A 22,847-nucleotide genomic window follows, 5' to 3' on the forward strand; every position below is an offset into this window, starting at 1 on the left:
AACCAAGGTCTAGGAAGTCTCCTTTGTAGTCACCTTCCCATCCTCCCTCTCCAGCTGTGTCCGATGCAACCCTTCTAGCTGTTTTTCAAGGCAGTATAAGCTACCTCCAGGATGCTCTTCCTGGATCTGCTCACCCTTCTCTTAAACAGCCTGAAGCCTAGAGCCCTGGACAAAGCAGATTCCTGCGGCTTCCCCTTGGGTCCCAGGAACCAGGGTCAAGCCAAGTTAAGGAAACCAAATCTTCAATGTATGGAAAACTCAGTGCCACCAAAGGACCAGGGGTCACCGGACCAGGTGGAAGGTCAGCCAGTATATGATGAGGGGTTGGAAGGCAGCGGCTCCCAGGGTCAGGTACAGCTGGAGATGCTGCCGAGGGGTTGGGCCCCCCATGCTGTCAGGACCCGAAGCTGCAGTCCGCAAAGATCGTACCTGGAAGAGAGGAGAGCTGAGTGGGCTAGGAAGGGACATGTGTCCCAGGGGAGAAGAGGGGAAGGCCACCCCATACTCACAGTGAAGTACATGAGTGCAGACGATGTCCAGGCCAGGGCCACGTAGTAGCCATCACTGCCGAAGAGCAGCCCTGTGAGCACACTGAGGATCATCCTGGGGGTGCAGGGATGAACGGGTGACTCCCAGGGTCCAAGCCTGAGACTAGCCCTACTCAATACCATGACCCACGATACCAGGCTGTTCCCTACAAAGAACCAGACTCCAAATGGATCTGCAAGGTTTCAGGACTCAGCCCCAGGACCTGAAATCCCCTTCTCTTCTCTGGGCCCCTCAAGGTAACTCACAAATCCCCAATCTCTTTAAAATCACTGGTTCCAAGGGGAGACTGTTAGAAACAGCCATCTGCTTAGAGCATAGAGCCAGAGGTTGAAATGGAGTAGCCTCAGACCCTTCAGGCTCCTCTCAGCCCACAAGCACTCACCCTACATATTTGTAGCCACTGTAAGCCAAGAGGTGGAAGGTGCTCAGTTCACTGCGTACGGTGGCCAGGTAGAGGCCCAGAAGCAGAGCCAACACCTCCATTAACACCCACACCAGTGCTGTGCTCGCACACAAGCCCAACACCTCTGGGGAGAACCTGCAGCCATAGGAGAAGGTGGGTCAGGTAAGCCATCCTGTGGCAGGTATGAGGTGAGACGTAAGGTGGGTGAGCCAGGACCTGTCACAGATTCCCTACAGAGGAAGGGAGTAAGCCAGGAGGAGAAGAAGACAGTACCAACCTTTGCTGAATGCCTAGTGCCATCCCAGCCAGCAGCACATATGTGATGAAGGCCATGGCTGCCAAGAGAAGAGAGGAAGTCGTTACTCTGGCTTCCTTACCCAGAGCCCCTCATCAGGCATTCAAGTCCACGGGTAGTCAGCCTCTCCCATACTTCCCTCCCTTTCCATCCCAACTTCACTCACCCTGTACATCCAGCTCTCCAGTGTCTAGTCCCCAGTGCACCTCTCTGACTACCCCCTCCAGCTGAACACTACTGGACCTCCCAGGACCATAAGTCATCACCGTCCCTCCTACGCTAGGGAGCTCATCAGCTCCCTGCAGTGCCTCCAAAAGTAACACCATGACCAAAACCACTGCTCATCCTAGACAGGAACCAGCTTGATTTCTGGCAAGACTAGAACCAAAAAGGAGACTCCATGGATCACCTAGGCTGTCCCTAGGGTCTGGGATTCTAGAAATAGGGTGCCTCTCAGCCAACAATTATTTCTTTCTTTTTTTTTTTTTTTTTTTTTTTTTTTCCCAGAGCTGGGGACCGAACCCAGGGCCTTTGTGCTTGCTAGGCAAGCACTCTACCACTGAGCTAAATCCCCCAACCCTCAGCCGACAATTATGAGTTTGGCCACTGACACTGGCTAGGTCCCTGACCATGCAGAAACCCCTGGTTAACTGTGGGCTGTTTTCACAGGAGCTCAAAGATGCAGGGAGACAGACAGGCTCCAGCAGTGATTTCAACTCAACAGTCACCTTCCCCTGCCTGTCCCCTACCTCCCCAGGTGTCAGATTGATGAGGCCACCAAAGGGCACAGCACTGCCACCTATCAGCTATGGGACAGTTAAGGCCCTATAGCCTTGACTTCAACACATGACATAGGATGACAGTACCAGCTTTGTAACAGAGGTCATGAGAGGATCTGGACAGCTCTGCCCTTGTATATCTGCTTTCCTTGTGTGTGTCCTTTTAGCCAACAGGACAGAGAAAAGTGAAGTGCAGAGGGGACAGACAGCTGTGAGGATCCGGAAGGGAGGAAGCATTTGCTCCAGGCTTCCTAGAGGAGAGGATGGTGGAGCAGGCAGGCCTCAGAGGACAGGCAACAGTGAGAACTAGCATTTACTGTCTGGTGTGTTTCCTTCATGCCAGGTGAAATGCACAGCACAGAGCATCTTCTAGCACTTCGAGACAATTCTCTGAGGAAGAAGCCATTTCTTTGTCTTGCTTTAATGAAGGCTGAAAGATCCAGCCTGAAGTCCTACATTTGGAGGCTGCTGGCCTAAGTAAAAACTCAAAGCTCCAGGCTGGAGAGAGGCAGGGTTCAAATGAAAAGGCAGGAAGTAGAAAAGGGGGGTAACATTTAAAATGTAAATTAAAAAAATACACCATCCCCCCCCAAAAAAGGCAGGAAGGTGTTAAAGGAAATGCCAAGGTCACATTCAGGAAGTTTCCTACTGGCCATCTTGTCAACCTAGTGCCTAGCAACAGTCACACAGGAAAAGCTCCAGGAATGAATGCTGGGTCATTCATTGAATCTTCTTCCTAACTATGCTTCAAGGCACAAGTCCCCTGTGTCCCCAAGCCCACGTCAGAGACTCACTGGGGATATAAAGGTCAGGCGCATTGAGGTCTTTCCGTGGGGGCAGAGGCACGTCATGACTGTACTGCACTTTCCAGTTCTGGCGGTGGCAGGGGTGGTCCGGTAAACAGAAGCAGAGAACACGAGAGAGGGGGTTGAGATCTGAGGATCAGTCAGGTTACTCACAAGTGGGGAGAGGCTTGCCAGCTCACCTGGTAGGAAGCTCACCTGATGTGTGTAAGGGAAGACCAATAGCCCTAGCTTCTTGGCTACATAGGCTGTGTCCACAGCAAAAAAATACTTGAGTTTGTTTATAGACACAAAACGGTGTAGCTGGAAGTAAAGAAAAGACGCTGTGGACATGACACACAGTGCTCCTTCCTAAAGGATGCCTGGGGAGTAAGATGGGATCCTGGGATACCCCAACCCTAGCCAGAAACCCTGTCACCCTCCTGAATACAGGCCACACCTCTTTGTGCACTATGTCCTTCCCTTGGGATGCTATGGAGCTGCCATAGGCCATAGCCATATTGGCCACTGGGTCTCCAAGCAGGTTGTTGACATTGAAGGCTACATCAGCTCCTGGGGCTGGGTATCCGCCTAGTTGGCTGGAATAACCACCACTTGTATCATCGAAGAGTGGAGGAGGATCTGGAGCTGCCCGGGTCCTATGCTTGGAACCTGTAGGTGTGGGAGTACCAAAGTAGATTACAGAGTTACAGAATAAGAACCCCTTCCCCAGGCTGAGAAGTTGTACATAGGCCCGAACAACTTTTGAGTTAAAGCCAGAGTGGATCTTAAGAACGATCTCCTATCCTTCTGGAGGAATCCTTTACTACATGTAGGGGAAAGGCTGCCTAGATATGGCTACCCATTTGGGGTTTCTAGGAAGTCTCTCAAGGGAGAAGATCCCTGAGTACTGGCGAGTGAATAGACTTTTTGCTTGGGCACAATCGCCGGAAAGACATCCCTTAACACGGGTAGAAAAGGCAACATTGGCTACTCGGAATCCCTGGACAGTGATCAGGAATGCTGCCAGAGTTTTGTAACCAGGAAAGGCAATTCTGGAGGCAAATTCGGTACATGCAGAATTAGACTTGAGGATCCCAGCAGTGCTTTCGCCGCCTGATATGAGGACCGGCTAGTAAGGACGAAGTCCAGGACACGCTGCAGCGTGGCACGGCAGGAACCCAAGAGACACTCTCCCCGCCCTGGGCAGCGGTCACCGCAGGCCCTCTCCCACCGGACGAGTGGGTCTCACAGCTTGTTTGGTGCCCCGCTGCCAGGCCGCGCCCCGCCCTCCCCTCTCCTCACGCACCGTGGACTCCATATCCCGAGTGGTAAGCCATAGCCGTGACGTTCGCTCTACCCAAGGGTAGACTTCGCTGAGTCCCGGGTACAAACACTACTGAAACAGCCGCTTCTCTTGCCTTGTCCTGCCCAAAGTTCCCCGACCGCCCGACACGTCCTGGGGCTGGCCGATCGCCGCCGCCATGTCCACGGCGTCACACTTCGCTGTCCACCATTGGCTCGTCCGAGGAGCCGGTTCTCCCCTTCACACTTCCAATTGGCTACTGATGAGCCCTCTCCCAATCGGGTTTTGTCATTGTCAACTTCCGACAGCTGGGGGACGGCGCTACTCAAGATGCTCTCGGATTGACTAATAGGCTTGCTAATTTGCGGCGCTACCAGCCAATGGGTGGGAAGGAGTTGTAACTTAGTTCCGCGTCTGCGCCGAGAGGCGCTTGACGCTCCTTGCCACGACTACGCCAGTAGGAAAGATTGAGATCCGGACCGACCCAGCTAGTCAGGGCACAAAGTTGGCTCTGACGCAACGCAGTCCAAGAGGAATGCGGCGATCGGCCAAGCTCTGACCAATCCCTGCCCCCACTCTGTGCCCTCTTTCCTTCGATTCACTCAGTCCTCTATTGGAGCTTCCGGCCTGCTAGGACCTGCTGTTGTCGCCCGCTCCGGGAGAGTGACAACGCGTCCCAGAGCCCTAGAACGCTGACTCCTCCTCCGCCCTCCCACTCCTTTCAGAGCAGGTGCTGTCCGTCCGCCAGTGCTGAAAATGCCCTGTGGAGTCCGCCACTGTCCTGCTCATCCGCGAGGGCCTCTGCTGGGAGGGTTTGGAATCGCGCTCAATACATTATGCACACACGCGCGCGCTCGCACGCACGCACCGGGCAGAGGACAGAAACTGAGACCACCTAGAAGATACAAAGTTCTGGTGGTATACAGGTGGGGGCAGGAATCTGTACTGGGCCTTGTTCCTTTGCTTTCATCAACGGTCCTGTAGATTTGTGAGGCAGAGGTGTGGTGACAAGTCTCCTGAGTCATCACCAGTCCTGTGATCTCGAAGTGGGGCCCTTAAGCCTCACTCGTAGTCTCCCAGGCTCTTTTCTTCCCACCCAGGCTGTAACTATTCCCACCCTTGCTGGAGACAGTCTTCAAGGGTCCCTCTCTCACAGACTGTCAACCACTAGTCTCTAGACAGCATGACACACCCTCTGATACTTACAGCTGACTAAACTACTCAGTGTTTAGTTACATAAGGCAAGACTTTCCTGCTCCCCAAACTCAGCCCAACGGCTGCTTTTGCTCCTCTGCCTGGGACACAGAGGATATCTTTCCCTTCCTATCCATTTGTCCAAATCCTTTAAGAGGCATGTTAGCTTGCCTGTGAGATGGCTCAGCAGACCGCCAAGCCTGAGGACCTAAGTTCAGTTCCAGGCTCCAAACGGTGGAAGAAGAGAACCAACTCCTGAAAGCCATCTTCTGATTTGCACACTTGATCTATGGTTAAAGTGCACCTCTTTGCGCCAGCCCAGAGAGAGAGAGAGAGAGAGAGAGAGAGAGAGAGAGAGAACAAATAAAATTAAAATGTAATTACATCTAAACATCTAAAAGGGAGGGGTACGTTGGGGCTAGAGAGATGGCTCAGCAGTTAAGAGCACTGCTCTTCCAGATGTCCTGAGTTCAAATCCCAGCAACCACATGGTGGCTCACAACCATTTGTAATGAGATCTGATGCCCTCTTCTGGCATGCAGGTGTACATGCAGATAGAGCACTCATATACATAAAATAAATAAATAAATCTTTTTAAAAATAAAATAAAAATAAAAGGGGGGATCATTTTAGCTCTTAAGAGAGGGACAAAAGGAACAGAGGCCTGACCATGGCCCAGAGTGATGGCTAGAGTCTGGGTTCTGAACCCCTCTTTAATCCAGATTTAATATCCAGATTTTCCCTGGATATCTTCCATGAGGACAGGAACTATGTCATTCCTAACACCTATCTATGCCCTCCTAGTGCCCGAGCACACTAATTACACATAGACAATAGCCAGAAAACAGCTGGACTCAGTTATGGCCCTCAGTAAACAAATGGGGGGGGCAGTTGGAGAGATGGCTCAGCAGTTAAGATCACTGACTGCTCTTCAAAGGACTTGATTGGATTCTCATCATCCACTCAGCAGCTCACAATCGTCTATAATTCCAGTTCCAGGGGATCGAACACCCTCTTCTCCCCATTGTGGGCACTGCATGCATGTGGTGTACAAACAGATATACACTCACACACATAAAATAATAATTTTAAAAGTAAACACAAAATAAGTAAAGTTGGAGGATGTGAAACACGCTTTTAATCCCAGCACCCAGGAGGCAGAGGTAGAATCTCTGAATTCGAGGCCCCTGAATGTGAGGAACCCAGCCTACTGAGGACAACGGAGCAGGGACTTTACGCACCCGAGAAAGGGTATCCCATGCAGGGCAAACCTATTCCTCCCCCGCCTGACCTAGTGAATTTAACCCAACACTTTTTCATTCCCATTTCTCAGATTAAAAGGCTGAGTTTATGGCTGGAACATGCTGGTCAAAAGTCCTGCAGACTAGAGTTTCTGTGGCTCCAACCCACCGGCCTTAAGAGTCCAGCAGATGAGACTGTCTTTCCCTTCTGGGTATTAACTGTCAACAAGCAAAGCGTATGGGGTGAAGTCTGGGTGGGCTTAGCGCTGGGCCCATCCCCTAGAGAGGAACCTGGCGGACGTCCACACACCATGGCCCTCTTCATTACTCAGTTGGGGAGACTCGGGCGCCGCAGAGCAAGGACTCGCCTAAGGTCGCAAGCGCGAGCGCGGCTGGAGAAACCAGGGCGTCCGGCGGCCCAGACTGGGCTTCCCACAGGCGAGGGGGTGGAGATGGGGTGTGCCCGCGGTGCCAGGCGCGGCCAGCGGCGCCACCGGTGCTGCAGGGGGGCGGGGTCAGCGGAGGGCGGGGCGCCGGGCACCGCGGCCGCCAACGCCGCCGCGCTGGGCTGGGCTCGGTGCACTCTTCAGCGGTTGCCGAGCCGAGCGGACGCCCCTCGGGGCCGCGCCGCAGCCCTCCGCGCCCCTGCTTATCATGCCCCGGGCCCGGGCCCGGCAGCAGAAGCAGCCAGGACACCATGCCGGAAGGCGAAGGTGGAGATTGCGGGGAGGTGCCCGCGCTCGTTCCGGACGGCGAGCCGCTGCGGGAGGAGGTATGGGGGCAAGTAGTGGGAACGGAGCCAGGGCTGTAGAGAGGTGAAGGGGACAAGTAGAGGGGCGATCCCTGAAGAGGGATTAGGGAGGAAAGTCCCGGAGCCCCTCCAGCAATGACGTCATTGGGGAGACAGCGTTCTGGTAAGGGTCGAGGCTTCGGGATCCGGGTAGGTCAAGGCAGGAATGGGTGGCAAGAATGTAGGGGAGACCCTGATCTTCGGCGCCCCCTCAACCATCATCTCCTGTCCTGTGACGTCAGCCTCTGTGGCCCCCACGCGTCCCTATTCCATAGCGCAGCCAGGGATGCTGTCCGTGACTGCTAGGGCCATGGGGTCAGGCCCCCAGTCCTGCCCAGTTGCTCACGAGGTGTCGGGCGGTGCCTGCAATGCAGTAGCGGTGGCAGGGACCGGAGGTGGGGGAGGGAAAAAGGAAAGAGAAAGGAGCAGAGCCCTTGCTGATACCTTTCTCTCCCCCACCCCCAGGTGAGGACTGAGGGCCCACTCCAGTGGTTGAGCTCCCCAGCGCCCCTCCCCAGCTCTAGACAGGAGGATGTGCCAAGTGTGTAAGATGATAGGTGTGGAAAACAAGGTGGTGAGTGGACTGCGTGTGTGAGCAGATATAAATGCGCTTGTGTGTGTGGTGTGTGTGAGAGAAAGAATTCTGGTGGCGTGTTCCCTCTGTCTTCAGTAGGAACATATATACCCTGTAGTCAGGTGAGCCTCTGGTGGGTCCCTTGCCTTGGGTCTTCACCCAAGAGTGTGGGTGTGTATGATTTCATGCTATGCCTCTCTAGTGTGTGGTTTAGTATGGATTGTGGGTGTTAAGTTGCTATAGGGTGGGGTAGGTGTGAACTGTGGTCAGGTGAGGGTTTTATGTGTCTAGGTGAGGGTCTTACATGAGGGTCTAGGTGCCAGTGTGTAACATGTGTGCATGTGTGTCCTGTGCTGACATACATGTGTGGGTAAACCTTGCTACCGCCATGACATGATGCCTGTGCTTTGAGAATAAGCAAGGTCCTGGTGTTCCTTAAATGAGCGATGGTGTCTCTTTGTGGTAGGTGGGTCTATGATGAACAGGTGTTGGGGGGTAAGTGTGTGTGTGCCCCCGGCTAGCACAGGTCTAGATGGCAGAATGCACCTGTAGATTTCACACACTATAGGACCATGCTGCCCTGGATGGGTCTAGGGCCAGCCTCCTCCCCTTTTGGACCTCTCAAGGCATGGTAGGACTGAGTAGGTGACATTACCCAGAATCCCACTGTATACTCTCCACCTCTTCTCTCCCAGTTCCTTTCCCCTTCTCTTCCTGCTCTTCTGTTGACACCAGAACTGAGGCAGCCAGGCTGGTAGTCATGCCATGGAGGATATGCCAAGCCCTTTGGGTCAAAAGTACTTTGTGCTGTCCAGCATCTTGTGTCCCATCCCTTCCCTCATCACAGATTGAGGGTGGGGGGTGGCCCTCCATCTGCTCCTAGGCCTGACACACCTCCATTCCCTATCTCCCCAACCCTGCCCCAACTTAACAGCCTCTCCCAAGTCTCCTGCCATCCCTTGTTTCCACAAGGGACCAGTGGGAGACACAAGGAAGCAGCAAAAGTGTTTATTCCCAGGGCCAGACTCTGTGCTAACAAATTCCCACATGTGATCTCTCTGAATCCTCAACAACCAGGTATGCAAATGAGGAAACAGTATTAGAGTAGATGAGGGGTCCGCCCAAATCACACTGAGTAGAAGAGCGAGAGGTTAATAGCTGGGCTTCATAGCCTGCCCCCCAACTAATGCGCGCGCGCGCACACACACACACACACACACACACACACCACTCCTTGCCATATCAGCCTAATAGATCACCACAACCAAAATCCAGACCCAGAGAGAGTAAAGATATAGCCAAACGCACACAGCAGATTAGAGACAGGACAGGAACTACCAGAAATCCGATTGGAGGAGGGGAGGTCATTTCTTCTCTGTTGGGATCTTACTCTGGTAGGGGGTCTGCTGACTGAGAAACAGTGGGGGCACAGGAGAAGGCAAGCTCATAGGAGATAAACAAGATTTGCTACTGTGAGACTTGCTGCAAGATAGCTCAATCAATAGAAGGAAGCTTCACTTTCTTCTTCTGTAAAGTGGGTCCACCTCCTTCACACCAGTGGTCCCCCACTGACATGTACCTCTCCTTTCTCTGCCCACCCCGCAGCAGCGGCCCCTGAAGCAGTCCCTGGGAGGCTCTCTATGTCGAGAGTCTCACTGGAAGTGCCTGCTCCTCACACTGCTCATCCATGCCTGTGGGGCTGTGGTGGCCTGGTGTCGCTTAGCCACTGTGCCCCGCCTGGTCCTGGGGCCTGAGGCAGCCTTGGCTCGTGGGGCTGGCGGTCCACCGCCCACCTACCCAGCCAGTCCCTGCTCCGATGGCTACCTGTACATCCCATTGGCCTTCGTCTCCCTCCTCTACCTCCTCTACCTGGCAGAGTGCTGGCACTGTCATGTGCGGTCATGCCAGGCGCCTCGCACTGATGCCAACACCGTGCTTGCCCTGATCCACCGGCTGCAACAGGCTCCTCCCTGTGTCTGGTGGAAGGCCACCAGCTACCACTATGTGCGACGCACACGCCAGATCACTCGCTACCGCAATGGGGACGCCTATACCACCACACAGGTCTACCATGAGAGAGCGGACAGTCGCACAGCTCGGGGTGAGTTTGACTACAGTGCACATGGTGTCCGTGACGTCTCCAAGGAGCTCGTGGGCCTGGCAGACCATGCAGCCACGCGGCTGCGTTTCACCAAGTGCTTCAGCTTTGGGAGTGCTGAGGCCGAGGCCTCGTACCTCACACAGAGGGCCCGCTTCTTCAGTGCCAACGAGGGCCTGGACGACTACCTAGAGGCCCGCGAGGGCATGCATCTGAAGGATGTGGACTTCCGTGAGTCCCTCATGGTCTTTGCAGATCCCCGCAGCCCACCCTGGTATGCCCGAGCCTGGGTCTTCTGGCTGGTGTCTGCAGCCACACTGTCCTGGCCACTGCGAGTGGTGGCAGCCTATGGGACAGCCCACGTGCACTACCAAGTGGAGAAGCTTTTCGGTGCCAGCTCACCACCCCCAGGGGCTGTGCCCAATGGGCCACCACTCTCTCGTGTGGCCACTGTGGACTTCACAGAGCTTGAGTGGCACATCTGCTCCAACCGGCAGCTGGTGCCCAGCTACTCCGAGGCTGTGGTCATGGGTGCCGGCTCTGGGGCCTACCTGCGAGGCTGCCAACGCTGCCGCCGCTCGGTCAGCAGCAACTCCCTGCCTCCTGCCCGTCCCAGTGGGCCTCGCCTACCCTTCAGCCGCAGCCGCCTCTCGCTAGGTGCTGGGGGCCGAGCCACCCCAGGGGTCTTCCGCAGCTTGAGTGGAGGCCCCTTGGGGCGCAGAGGGGAGGACACGGAGCCTCTGGAAAGCCCTCCGTGCTATGAGGACGCCCTTTACTTCCCGGTGCTCATTGTCCATGGAGACAGCGGCTGCCGGGGAGATGGGCAGGGTGCACTTTGAGATACCCGCCCCCTACAGTCCCAGAAGTCCCAGAACACCCCTCTCTCCTCACCATCTCACCACGGGCTTGAATGTCTGAATAACTGTCAAAAACAGGAAAGAAAACAGACCAGCCATGCACAAGGGGTGGGAGTGGAGTGGGATCCTTAGACTAAAATGTGGTGACACGTGGTCCTTTGAGGAGGAAGTAAACAGCATCTAAGTCGAGTCTGTAATCTGTCCCCAGCATGGCTCCCCAACCATCACCATGACCCCCTGTGATAGTAGATGATGCTGGGCAGGGAGAGAAGCTTCCAGAAACACTGGGATGGGGAGGAGACCTGGGCACAACTGTCTGCCTCTCTGCCATAGCTGAGCTACATGGGGAGCCCTCCAGCAACATAGAAGCACAAACCGGTGGCTTGGGACCATGCCCAGCTGAGATGGCTGTCCTGAAGCAGAACAGCTGACTGTGGCTGCCCCATAGCTCGGTCCCCTGCCCACCAGACTTCCCATCCCCTTCTGCTCCATCCCTCTCATCTGCCCTCTGGCCTCTGCTCGGGGCAAGTGCCCTGATTATCCCTAGACCCTAAGGTGTGTGGTCAGTCCCTCCGCAGCACCCGTTGTCAGAGCACAGTTGCTCTCCTCCCCCACCTTGGCCTCCCTGGTTCCTGCTGCACCCTCACTACATCCAGCTTTCCTTGTGACCCAGGTTTTCCAACTCTGAGCCCCAGCATCCTAAAATTCCTACCTGCCTCTGTCAGCCACACGATACCTGTCCCCGCCATTCCCCCAGGCTTCTCTGCTCTTCACTTTCTAGGTGAGCCACAGGACGACAGGGCATCCGAGGGGCTCTGCCCTGGCCACAGCCTCTTGGACGATGCCCTGGCCTTGCCTTGAAGGCCCCTGCTTCTCCCATTCATGGAGCCTGTCCAGGGGACACCATCCCTCCCTAGGGAGAACAGAATCATCCCTTCCCTTCCAACTGGGGATTCCACCCCCTCTCAGGGGCTGGCGGGGGAGGGAGGAGACAGAGAAAACTAAATAAAGTTATGAAACAGGAAAGGTTTCGCACGTGTGTTCCTGGGTAGTGGATCCAAGGCCACCGTTGCAAGCCCACTGAGTGCACTGAGCCAAGTGTGATGGTGGGTTCAGGGAGGAGACCCGTAGGTAGCTTCTAGCATTCAGACACACAGAGTGGGAACCTTTCTGCCTTGCCCAGGGCCTCTGAGACCTAGCTTTGAGATGCCCTGGGTAACTGACTACACTCAACCCATTTTAGGACCTGATTACATAGTATGCATTGTCTCAAGTGACTTCTCTCATAGCCTGGTGGCAATTGCAAATCTGCTGGGTGTGCAGAGAACTAGGGGGTGATGTCTCGCTCTCACTGTGGGGAGAAAGTAAGGACTGTAAACCAAATACACTTCCATCTGTGGCCATTGAGCTGGGGCAAGTTGAAGGACACAAAGCTTCATGAAGCAGGACAAGCCAGAACGGAATCTAAAGATAGAGAATAAAGAACAGAGGAAGGGCCTCACTCTTGGAGGGTGGCACAGGAATGTGTCTGAAGTGTCATCGTTGTATGCAGAGTTTGCTCACAATGTCTACTGCACAAGAGTGCTAGGCTGGGGAGAAACACGGATGTAATCAATTCCCTGACTTTGAGTAGTATGGGGAAAACAGAAGCAAAGACCCCGTGGCTCTAGGCCAATCTGTGTTTAAACTGGAGCCATGGTGAATAGTTGAGAAGGGAGAAGGCAGCTTTACATGAAGACTTAGTAGGACTTGGCCAAGGTCCTGCTATCTGCAATGAAGTCTAGCTCAGTGGGTACAGCGCTTGTCTAGCAGGCAAGAGGCCCAGGGTTCCAGCTTCAACACTGAACAGCAAGTATGGTAATGTGAGTCTATCATCCCAGTGTTCAGAAGGTAGAAGCAGGAGGTTGGACGTTCAAGGTCATCCTCAGCTAAGTATGGAGTTCAAGATTAGCCTGGGACACATGAGACTCCACATAATAAATAAACAAACCAATAACTGAAGTAGAAAACCTTACAGTGCCCCAAATACCAAGAAGTCTTCCTGGGGAGGCTGCTGTCCTTCCTCCTCCTCCTCTAATACCATAGCTGCCAAGTGCTCACCCACCCTTCTCCCTCAATAGTAGGAATCCAATTGTACCCTAGATGGCAATGACTCCAGCCATAGACAACATGTCGATCCTCCCTTACATGTATAGTGTGACATAATTCTAAGACACAATCAGAAGGAGCGAGAAGGGATTTCTAGTGATGTCTTTTAAGATAGAAACGATGTTGGGGAAAGCCGTTGCTTCTTGTTTTTTTTACTCCATCCATCCTGTAATCACACCGGAATGTGCATGTGACAGCCGGAAGTCAGCAGTTCTCTTGGATCTGGAGGTAACTTTGAAAATTGCAGCCATGTGCAGAGAATAGTAATGCCAAGATAGAAGATCCTGGGTTCCTATTGGATCAGTGGGGGATCCCGAATCGCTCCTGGTTGCCTACTTCCAGACTTCAACGAAAAAGGGGTAAAATGTAGTTTATTTAAGTCTCAATTTTCCCCTTCATTTCTATTACCAACAACCTCTATTAATTATCAGGCAGTGGTGGCACACAGCTTTAATGCCAGCACTCAGGAGGCAGAGGCAGGCAGATCTCTGTGAGTTTGAGACTAGCCTGGTCTACAGAGCGAATCCCAGGACAGCAAGGGTTATACAGAGAAACCCTGTCTTGAAAAAAAACCAACCAAACCAAAGCCAAACCAAGAAGGAATTATGGTCCTTGCCATCTCCTTTTTGCAGCTGTGGGTGAAGAATACAGTCGAAGCGCAATGCAGACCACCATCTCTGCCTACCACATAGACGGCTTCCTCTGGAGCTCTCCGGAGTCCAGCTGGATTCTTTGGAGTCTCTCCATGCACAGGTCCGGCATAGGCATCGAGGGACTAACTAGAGACGTTGATTAGAGCAGCCACTCATGGACTTCTGGGGCCTGGGTCCCCTCATGCCTGGCAGCTGCTGCATGGACAAGAACAGTTGTCACACAGAGGCACAGCTGAAGGTTCTTATACAGACATCAGGCTTAAGCGGAGAGAACATCGATCCCACTTCTCCACGGGGTGGAAGCACAGCCCTGGGATCCCAGAACTAGGAAGTGAAAGCAGAAGAATCAGGAGTTCAAGGTCACTTTAGACTATGTAGTGAGTTCCAGTCCAGACTCTGGTACCTGAGACCCTTTCTCAAAAAACAAAAATAAACAAACCACTCCCCTCTCCCCAAATAAAAACAGGAGCTGGGAGAAATAAGAAAAGAGATAATAGCTGAGCCCAGGCCACTGCCCCATGACCTCTACAGCTTGGTGTACCTTTTACGATGTTGGCTGAAGGCGGGGTGGTGGCAGTATGTCAGATGTAGGTCTCTCAGGACAGAGTGACCTGCTAAGGTCATGTAGTGGGGTATTTCATATTCATAAATTTAGGTGGCAGGGATGAGGGACAAGTTTTTGGATTTTTTTTTAAAGACAGGGTTGTGTGTGTGTGTGTGTGTGTGTGTGTGTGTGTGTGTGTGTGTGTGTGTGTGTGCATCCCCTGGCTGGCCTGAAATTAGTTCTGTAAACCAGGCTGGCCTCAAACTCACAGAGATCCACCTGCTTCGGCCTCCAAAGTGCTGGAGTTGAAGGCATGCACCACCACTGCCCAGGGTAAGTATACTTCTTCTTCTTCTTTTTTTTTTTTTTAGATTTATTCATTTATTATATATGAGTACACTGTAGCTGTCTTCAGACACACCAGAAGAGGGCATCGGATCTCTTTACAGATGGTTGTGAGCCACCATGTGGTTGCTGGGAATTGAACTCAGGACCTGTGGAAGAGTAGTCGGGTGTTCTTAACCGCTGAGCCATCTCTCCAGCCCGTATACTTCTAATACTATAAATCACCCAGACTGTGATATCCAGATACAGAAACAGAAAACAAGTTAGTTCTGGCTATTTCCCTGGACTAGTATAGCGTCAGGGCTCACTGTGGACGCCCTGACAATTTTTGGGGGGTTCTCTCAGCAGCACCATATGATGAACAGACAAACTCACATTGTCAGCCAGGACCTCTGGCCGGAGTTGCAGATGCCAGTGTCCATGCCTTGGGCAATCCAAGGATAACAGCCAAATACTTGGAACTCAGTGCTGACAAACAGGATGTCTCAGTCCACACACACAACTCAAGTACATGCCACTAGGCCTCATCACCTCTAGGTGCTGCTACACTGTAGATCAAAGTTCAGCATGAGGCAGGAACAAACCACTGACCATGATACCTCCTCATGGATTTCCATCACCACCTGAATAAATGACACCACCCAAGGGGATAAGGGAAACTCAGAAGTCAGGGCTGGAGGGGTGGCTCAGCGGTGAAGAGCACTTACCAAGTTCGATGGTCAGCATTTAGGAGCTGGTGGCTCCTAAACGCCTATAACTCCAGTTCTGGGGACATGACTCCCTTTCCTGGCCTCCAGTCATACTGTGTTCCTGTGCTCCAACCTACACAGAGACATACATGTAACATACACATAGTGGTGGTGCCATATGCTCTTCCTCCCAGCACGTGAGAGGTAGAGGGAAGTGGATCTCTGTGAGTTTGAGGCAAGTCAGATCTGCAAAGCTAGTTCTGGACAGCCAGGGCTACACAGAAAGGCCTTGTCTCGAAAAACAAAACAAAACAAAACTTTAAATCTTTTGCTAGAGAGGTGGCTCAGTGGTTAAGAGCACTGACTGCTCTCCCAGAGGTCCTGAGTTCAATTCCCAGCAACCACGTGGTGGCTCACAACCATCTGTAATGAGATCTGATGCCCTCTTCTGGTGTCTGAAGACAGCTAGAGTGTACTTATATACATAAAATAAATAAATCTTAAATAACAACAAAATCTTAAAAAAATAAAACCAAAACCTCAGACATCTTAACGGCCTCCCCTCTCCTTCCCTTTCAGTCCCTCGCTGGGTCCTCTTACCTCTGCGTGCCCGTTCCTCTCAGTTCTGTCTCCTTCACAGCCCAATTCCCCCACTACCTACCTTCAGGCCAGATCTATTGTCTGCCGTGCTGGCTAATTTTCTGTCCACTTAACATTAAACTAGAGTCATTTTGGAAGAGGAAATCATAACTGAGACAATGTCTCCACTAGATGTCTTAGTGCCTTTTCTTGCTTACTGATGGATGTGGGAGGGAGGGCTTAGCCCATTCTGAGCGGTACCACCCCTGGCTGACAGTCCTGGTGCTGTAACAAGGCAAGCTGAGAAAGCCACAAGAAGCCAACCAATAGGCAGTATTTTTCCATGACCTCTGCTTCAGTTCCCGACTCCAGGTTCCTGTCCTCCCCGAGCTCCTGCCTGACTTCCCTTAGTGATAGAGCGGTGTACCTCGGAGTTGTAGGCTGACACAAACCCTTTGCTCTCCAACCTGTTTTGGTCAAGGTGTTTTATCACAGCAATAGAAACCCTGACTAAGACGCCCTACGAGTGCCCTCTGTTCGCCAAGTTTTTTGGTGTGTTTGCAAGTGGTCTTGCTTTATGGGGTAAACTTTAACTTTTTTTCAAACCTTATTTTTAATGATGCTTCCTGTATGCTTTAACCTCCGTTTTAGTCCACCACCCACCAGAGATAGCAGAAAAGAAAGGATACGGGGTAGCAGGGGAGAAGGCAAGGAGGGGAGTGAACCCTTTTAGAACAGTTCTTTAGGGCTGGAGAGATGGCTCAGTGGTTAAGAGCACTGACTGCTCTTCCAGAGGTCCTGAGTTCAAATCCCAGCAGCCACATGGTGGCTCACAGCCATCTGTAATGAGACCTGATGTCTTTTGGTGTGTCTGAAGACAGCTACAGTGTACTTATATAAAAAGATCAGTTCTTTTTTTTTTTTTTTTTTTTTTTTTTTTTTTTTTTTTTTCTGTGTTGGGGGCCGAACCCAGGGCCTTCCTAGGTAAGCGCTCTACCACTGAGCTAAATCCCCAGCCCCAAAAGATCAGTTCTTTAGAGCAACTCCCATCTGTGTTGTCTGGAAATCAGCTGTTCAGTTCACAGGTCAGCTTGATTCACTCGCAAACACTTCACAGATACAGCAGCAGTCCAGTTTGGTAGAGTGGGGTTAGCAATGGTGGTGACATGACGTAGCAGAGATAGTCAGGCCTCAGCCTCAGCACAAGTCAGCAGGAGGGCCCAGGAAGAGTGCCAAGAGAAGCTTTTGGCTGTGCCTCTCTCAGCGAAGTGAAAATCAGCAAAGACACGAGACCCACAGGCATTGCACAGCTGGCTCTAGAAGCAAGCCAAGCTCAGCCTCCGCCACTGTCCATCCAGTCCTATTGATCCCCTCCAAACATCATGTGTCCTCCATGGGTCTTGCCTTGGACATGCGTCTGTCTCAGCTGACATCACTCTGGCAATCACACCAAGTCCAAAGAAGGCAGCACATCACAAGGTTTTTTAAAATTTTATTTTTCTTGGATATTTTATGTATTTACATTTCAAATGTTATTCTCTCCCCCCCATACCCCCTCCCCCACCATAAGTTTTTTTTTTGGGTGCGTTTCTCTCTATGGAGTCCCAGCAAATGCAGCTCAAGTATGCAGTATAAGGTGCACCAATACAGGCCTGTCGATAGCAAAGAATCCTTCATCATGCGTCCTTTCCCGTGCTTGCTTTAGCAGAACATCCTCCCTCCTGTGTCTGCTTCAGCTAGATGTTCCATTACATGTTTGCCCTGGCAAAACACCATCCAACCGACTTTCCAAAGAGCCCTTCGGTTTCCATTTCATTATGGATTCTGCCTGGTGTCCCTGTGCCACTTGTGTCCTGACCTTACTGGAGTCTGAAGCATAGCAGGAGGAGATGAATGGCCAGGGGCCTGAGCCATAGATGGAGGGCACAGTAATTACTAGAGAAGGTCCTCCCCAACTTTTCAGACAAGCAGGCAAGCTCAGAACAAGTAGAAAACTTGCTGGAGGTCCCCCGGCCATTAAATAGCAAAGCTGGAACCTACCCAGCCTGACAGACATAGAGTGACAGATCCTACTGTTGACTGACTTTCCCATGAACATCTCTGATGGTTCCGAAACCTCTGCTAAGCATGAGCTGCAGGCCCCATACTGCAGCCTGTGATGACACACTGTCCAGATCCCCTGTACAGAGGGGATGCTTTTTTTCCTGGCATCCCCCACAACCTGGGCCCCGGGTGGTTAACTCTTACTGAGAGAAGAAGTCAATCCCAGTACTGTCAGCCTGAGAGTCTTCCATATGCCATCAATCCCTAAAGTTCCTGGAGCTGGAGAGACAGTTGGTAAAGCGGTTACCTTGAGAGCATTGAGATCTGAGTTCACTCGCCAGTACCCGGGTCAAAGGCTAGGTGGTTCTTGCATCTGATGCCAGTGTTGGGGAAAAAGAGACCGCAGGATCCCTGAGGCTCCCTGGACAGCCAGCCTGAAGTCCCAGGGAGAGACCTGTCACCAAAGGTAAGGTAGACAATCCCTGAGGAAAGACACTCAGGTTGATCTCTGGCCTTTGCACACGCATACACATGAACCTGGCCGTGTTAGTTGTCGGTTGCTGTGACAAAATACACTGCTAAAAGCAACTTAAGGAAGGAGGATCCCTTTTCAAAAGATTTATTTATTTATTTATTTATTTATTTATTTATTTATTACAGGTACACTGCAGCTGTCTTCAGACACACCAGAAGAGGGCGTCAGATCCCATTACAGATGGTTGTGAGCCACCATGTGGTTGCTGGGATTTGAACTCAGGACCTCTGGAAGAGCAGTCAGCGTTCTTAACCACTGAGTCATCTCTCCAGTCGGAGGATTTTTTTTATAATTTGTTTTTTTATTTCATGTGCATCTGTGTTTTACCTGAATGTATGTTTATGTGAAGGTGTCAGATCCCCTGGAACTAGAGCTATAGACAGTTGTGAGCCACCATGTGGTTGCTGGGATTTGAACTCAGGACCTCTGGAGGAGCAGTCAGCACTCTTAACCACTGAGCCATCTCTCCCGCCCACCAAGGATATATTTTGGCTCACAGTTTCACAGTGCAGTCCACTGTGACAAGGAAGTCAGAGGGGCAAGAAAGAGGCTACCCCTGCTTTCCTCAGTTCCCTTTGGTGAAGGGACCCCAGTCCATGGAATGGAGCCACCAGTCCAGGGAAGGTCTTCCCACTTTAATAATCTAGTCCAGAAAATCCCTTTCAGACACGCATAAAGGATCGCTTCCAAAGTGATTCTATATCCCATCCAGTTGATGGTCACGATAAACCATTACACTTGGGCACATACAAACACCCACACACCTCTCCAAAATTAAAAAAAAAAAAAATTCTCTGGGAGGTAGGTATTTTTCTAATTAGAGATAGGCTGTCTGATCTAGCCAGACTCAGCTGTAGGGAGCACAGCCAGCAAGATGGCTCCCTAGAGGCTTTTGCCACCAAGACTGATGGTCTGAATTCACTCCCATGGAGTAGTCCTCTAATCTCTACATTTTAAAAAAGATTTATTTACTTATTTTATGTATAGGAATGCTCTATCCGCACGTACACCTGCAGGCCAGAAGAGGGCATCAGATCCCATTACAGATGGTTGTGAGCCACCATGTGGTTGCTGGGATTTGAACTCAGGACCTCTAGAAGAGCAGTCAATGTTCTTTTTTTTTTTTTTTTTAAGATTTATTCATTTATTATATATAAGTACACTGTAGCTGTCTTCAGACACACCAGAAGAGGGCATCGGATCTCTTTACAGATGGTTGTGAGCCACCATGTGGTTGCTGGGAATTGAACTCAGGACCTGTGGAAGAGTAGTCGAGTGCTCTTAACCGCTGAGCCATCTCTCCAGCCCGCAGTCAGTGTTCTTAACCGTTGAGTCATCTCCTCAGTCCCCCACATTTTAAAATAATAACAAATATACCCTCACATATACAATAAATAAATATCACAGGGTTTTGAATCTGCCTTCTATTTCTATTCTGGTCCCTAACTCAGGCAATGCCTTTGGCTCCCATATCAGTTATGTGATAGCAAGAATGGCATCTAAATCATGGTCCTTACAGCTCTCAGTTGGGCTCTGTGTGTCTTGGACTAGGACAGGGCAGAAAATTCCCTGTTATTTTCAATTTGCATCAAATGCTACCACTGCTCGTAGTAGCAAGGGTACTGAAGTTGGCTTGCAGTCTTGGGCCTGAACCTGTTCCAGGGGCCTGTAGGAGTGGTGAGTGTTTGAACTTCACCACTAACTGAAGTAGGTTGGGAAAGGGTGACCGGTAGAAGCATGCTGGAAGACCGTCCCTCCCCCGCTCCTCTCTGTTGGCCCCAGAGGTACCTGAAAGAGTTTTATGGAACCTGTGGACTTCTGCCCTCTAAAACATACTCTCAGAAGCAGTGGGTGGAAAGTATTTTTAGTTCATGTTTAGGCTGAAAGAAGTCTGAACTGAGATTCTGGTTGACGTCAACACTTTCCTAAAAACTACCACCTTCAGCTTCCGAACAGGGCTTCAGAGCCAAACCGCACCCTACAGAGAGTAAATACCATACTTCAGAGCACTTGATGGAGCCACTGGAACCCACTTCAGTGATTCTGGGCTTCCGGCTGAGAAAGTGTGCTTTCACCTCTGAGAACAGGATTATGGGGAGGAACAATTTGAGTTCTACCAGCCAATTTAAAGGTTTTTCCAGGGCCACTTGATAGGGTGACTTGACAACTGAAATGAAGCCCCCCTTGGGTACAGGATTCCAAACAAGAGGAAGAATATTTGTCCTGTGGGACAGGGGATCGGCAGGTGTTTAGTCGCACAAACAAATCAAACAATTATTGAACAATATGTATGCATTTTAGGAGACCCTTCCAGTGGCTGCAAGTCTGTGGTACCAACGCCAGATGGCGCGAAATGGCCACTCATTGACACTGTCTGGCTCTAACTGTATGAATAAGGAGGAAAAAGCTGAGATGGGGTTCTCTGTTTAGAGGTAAGAGGGTTGGAGTGTGTGCATGTGTGTGTGGTGAGTGTGTGCGCACCGGCCCAGTGTATTTCACATCCAGGGAAGCAGAGTACATATGTGGAAGGGGCTATCCACAATCCAGAGGCCGAGCATGAGTGGGAAGGTAGAGTTTCTGTTTTCTTTCCCAGGGTGGGAGGTACTTCTGAGGAGTCTGGAGAACAGGCTTTTGGTGGTTTTGGTTTGTCTGAGAGTTTGTTTTGTTTTGAGACAGGGCTTCTTCTCTGTGAAGCCCTGGCTGTCTAGGAACTCACTCTGTAGACCAGGCAGATCTCAAACTCAGAGATCCACCTGCCTCTGGCTCCTGAGTGCTGGAATTACAGGCATGCACCACCTCTGCCCAGCAAGATGACTTTTCAAAAATTGCTTTTTAAAATTTGTGTGTGTGTGTGTTGTATTGGTGATAGTGCGCTTGTGGAGGTCACATGACAACTTGCGGGAATCTATTCTTCCCTTCCAATGTGAGGGTTCCAGGGATGGATCTCAGACCGTCAAGCTTGGCAGTAGGCGTCTTTACCTATCTCGCAGTCTTAAAAGGGCTTCCTTGGGTGGATCCGATTTAAAGGTATTATTAAGAGGCGTGGCTTGTGAGCACCTTTTTAGGGCTAGACAGAGGAGGGTTTAAGCAAGTGAATATTACCTGGGGTTAGATCTGCGGGCCTGAGCTCTGTACGGGGGCGGAGTCTGAAGAATAACTCGAGGGCAATTCAATTCCCTGGAGGGCGGAGTTTGCTTGCGTCTTTTAAGATCAGCGTCTGTGCCGTGGAGGGAAATCCTGCAGAGTCCCAGACTCTGAAGGGACGAAGCACGAGAATGCGCAAAGCCTGGGCGGAGTTCTTACCTCGGTGAAGACAAGATTTATAAACAGCTCTCCTCTCCGCTACTGCCTAGATGTGGAGACGCAGCTTGTTGCTTATGGGCGGGGTCCTGGGGGAGCTGATAAGGCAGAGAGCTAGCCGTAGCTCTGAAGGCATCTTTGAGCTGGCGAGGGGTGAGGCTATGGCTTTGGTGGGCGGGGCCTCCAAGAATACTCCGGAGAGTTTTCCACCCCCTTTCCCCCGCCTCCAAGGGGCGTGGCTCATTGATTGGGAGGGCGGGGCTCATAATCTAGGCCACCTCCACCGCGCTGAGGTGAGGTGAGGCCTGAGAGTTAATGGGCGGAGCCTGAGATTCAGCTTTCGGTTAAGGCGGAGCCTGAGTCTGGGCGCAGGCGGGGGCTCTGCCCTGGGAGGCCGTCTGTTTAGGCCCGCACGCAGCTCCGCATCTGGTGCTCATTACTAGATGACAAAGAGCCGGCTCTGGGCCCCCTTCCCCACACCCATCCTCCGGCGGACTGCAGCGCATTTAACTCTTTCTTTCCCTCAGGGTGCTGTCTACCCTCTGCCAAGGGTCATGGGAAGGAGCTTCAGACCTCCGTCCCAGCAGACGGTGTCATTCCATAAGTGGTGCCTCAGGCCCAAGCTTTCTAGAAAACCAGGCGACCTCTCCCCATTCCATCCATCAATCCCCCGCCCCCTCGACTGAGTCTCCGAGGTTAAAGCTGGGAAGGATCTGGCAGGGGCGTCTGGTTTGAGTTAGGGGAACGTGAGAGTGGCTACCCGGGCGGTGCGTTCCCTCTGCCCCCCTCTGTGAACCCCCACTCCTAGTTGGTCCCCAGCCCCCGCACTCCCTCTCCTGGTCTCCCGGGATACAATCCTTGGGCGAGAATGTAGCATAGGAACTTCGAGTAGAGAAACGGAGCTGGGCCACCCCTCCTCACCTGCCTGGGGTGGGGGTGCAGCCCAGTCTTAATTAGAGGCCCCGAGAGGGCTGAGCTGAAAAATTATAGAGGTGGTGGAACCGGCGCCTCCCTCTTCCAGGTCCCGTCCCTTCCCCCCAAGACAGTCAGCTGAGGATGGGGGGGGGTGGGAAGGTTATCTCACACTCCACACTCGTGATCTCTGACCGAGACACCAGCCCTGAATATCTTGGGTCTTCCTTC

At 51.9% G+C, this 22,847-nt stretch overlaps 2 protein-coding genes across 2 annotated transcripts; one reads left to right on the top strand and one right to left on the bottom strand.

Annotated features, from left to right (window-relative positions):
* Positions 1–225: 225 nt before the first annotated feature.
* Positions 226–4,401, bottom strand: Yif1a (Yip1 interacting factor homolog A, membrane trafficking protein). The gene is made up of 8 exons (XM_032891191.1): positions 4,118–4,401; positions 3,269–3,480; positions 3,028–3,132; positions 2,821–2,899; positions 1,230–1,287; positions 932–1,087; positions 510–603; positions 226–429 (listed from the first exon to the last, which is right to left on the bottom strand). The coding sequence occupies exons 1-8, from the start codon at positions 4,146–4,148 to the stop codon at positions 283–285; spliced, it is 882 nt and encodes a 293-aa protein (XP_032747082.1). The 5' UTR covers positions 4,149–4,401; the 3' UTR covers positions 226–282.
* A 2,722-nt stretch (positions 4,402–7,123) lies between these two features.
* On the top strand, positions 7,124–11,894 carry Tmem151a (transmembrane protein 151A). The gene is made up of 2 exons (XM_032891197.1): positions 7,124–7,321; positions 9,519–11,894. The coding sequence occupies exons 1-2, from the start codon at positions 7,247–7,249 to the stop codon at positions 10,848–10,850; spliced, it is 1,407 nt and encodes a 468-aa protein (XP_032747088.1). The 5' UTR covers positions 7,124–7,246; the 3' UTR covers positions 10,851–11,894.
* The last annotated feature ends 10,953 nt before the right edge of the window (positions 11,895–22,847 follow it).

This window comes from Rattus rattus, chromosome 2, assembly GCF_011064425.1.
Source record: "Rattus rattus isolate New Zealand chromosome 2, Rrattus_CSIRO_v1, whole genome shotgun sequence".
Taxonomy (NCBI): domain Eukaryota; kingdom Metazoa; phylum Chordata; class Mammalia; order Rodentia; family Muridae; genus Rattus; species Rattus rattus.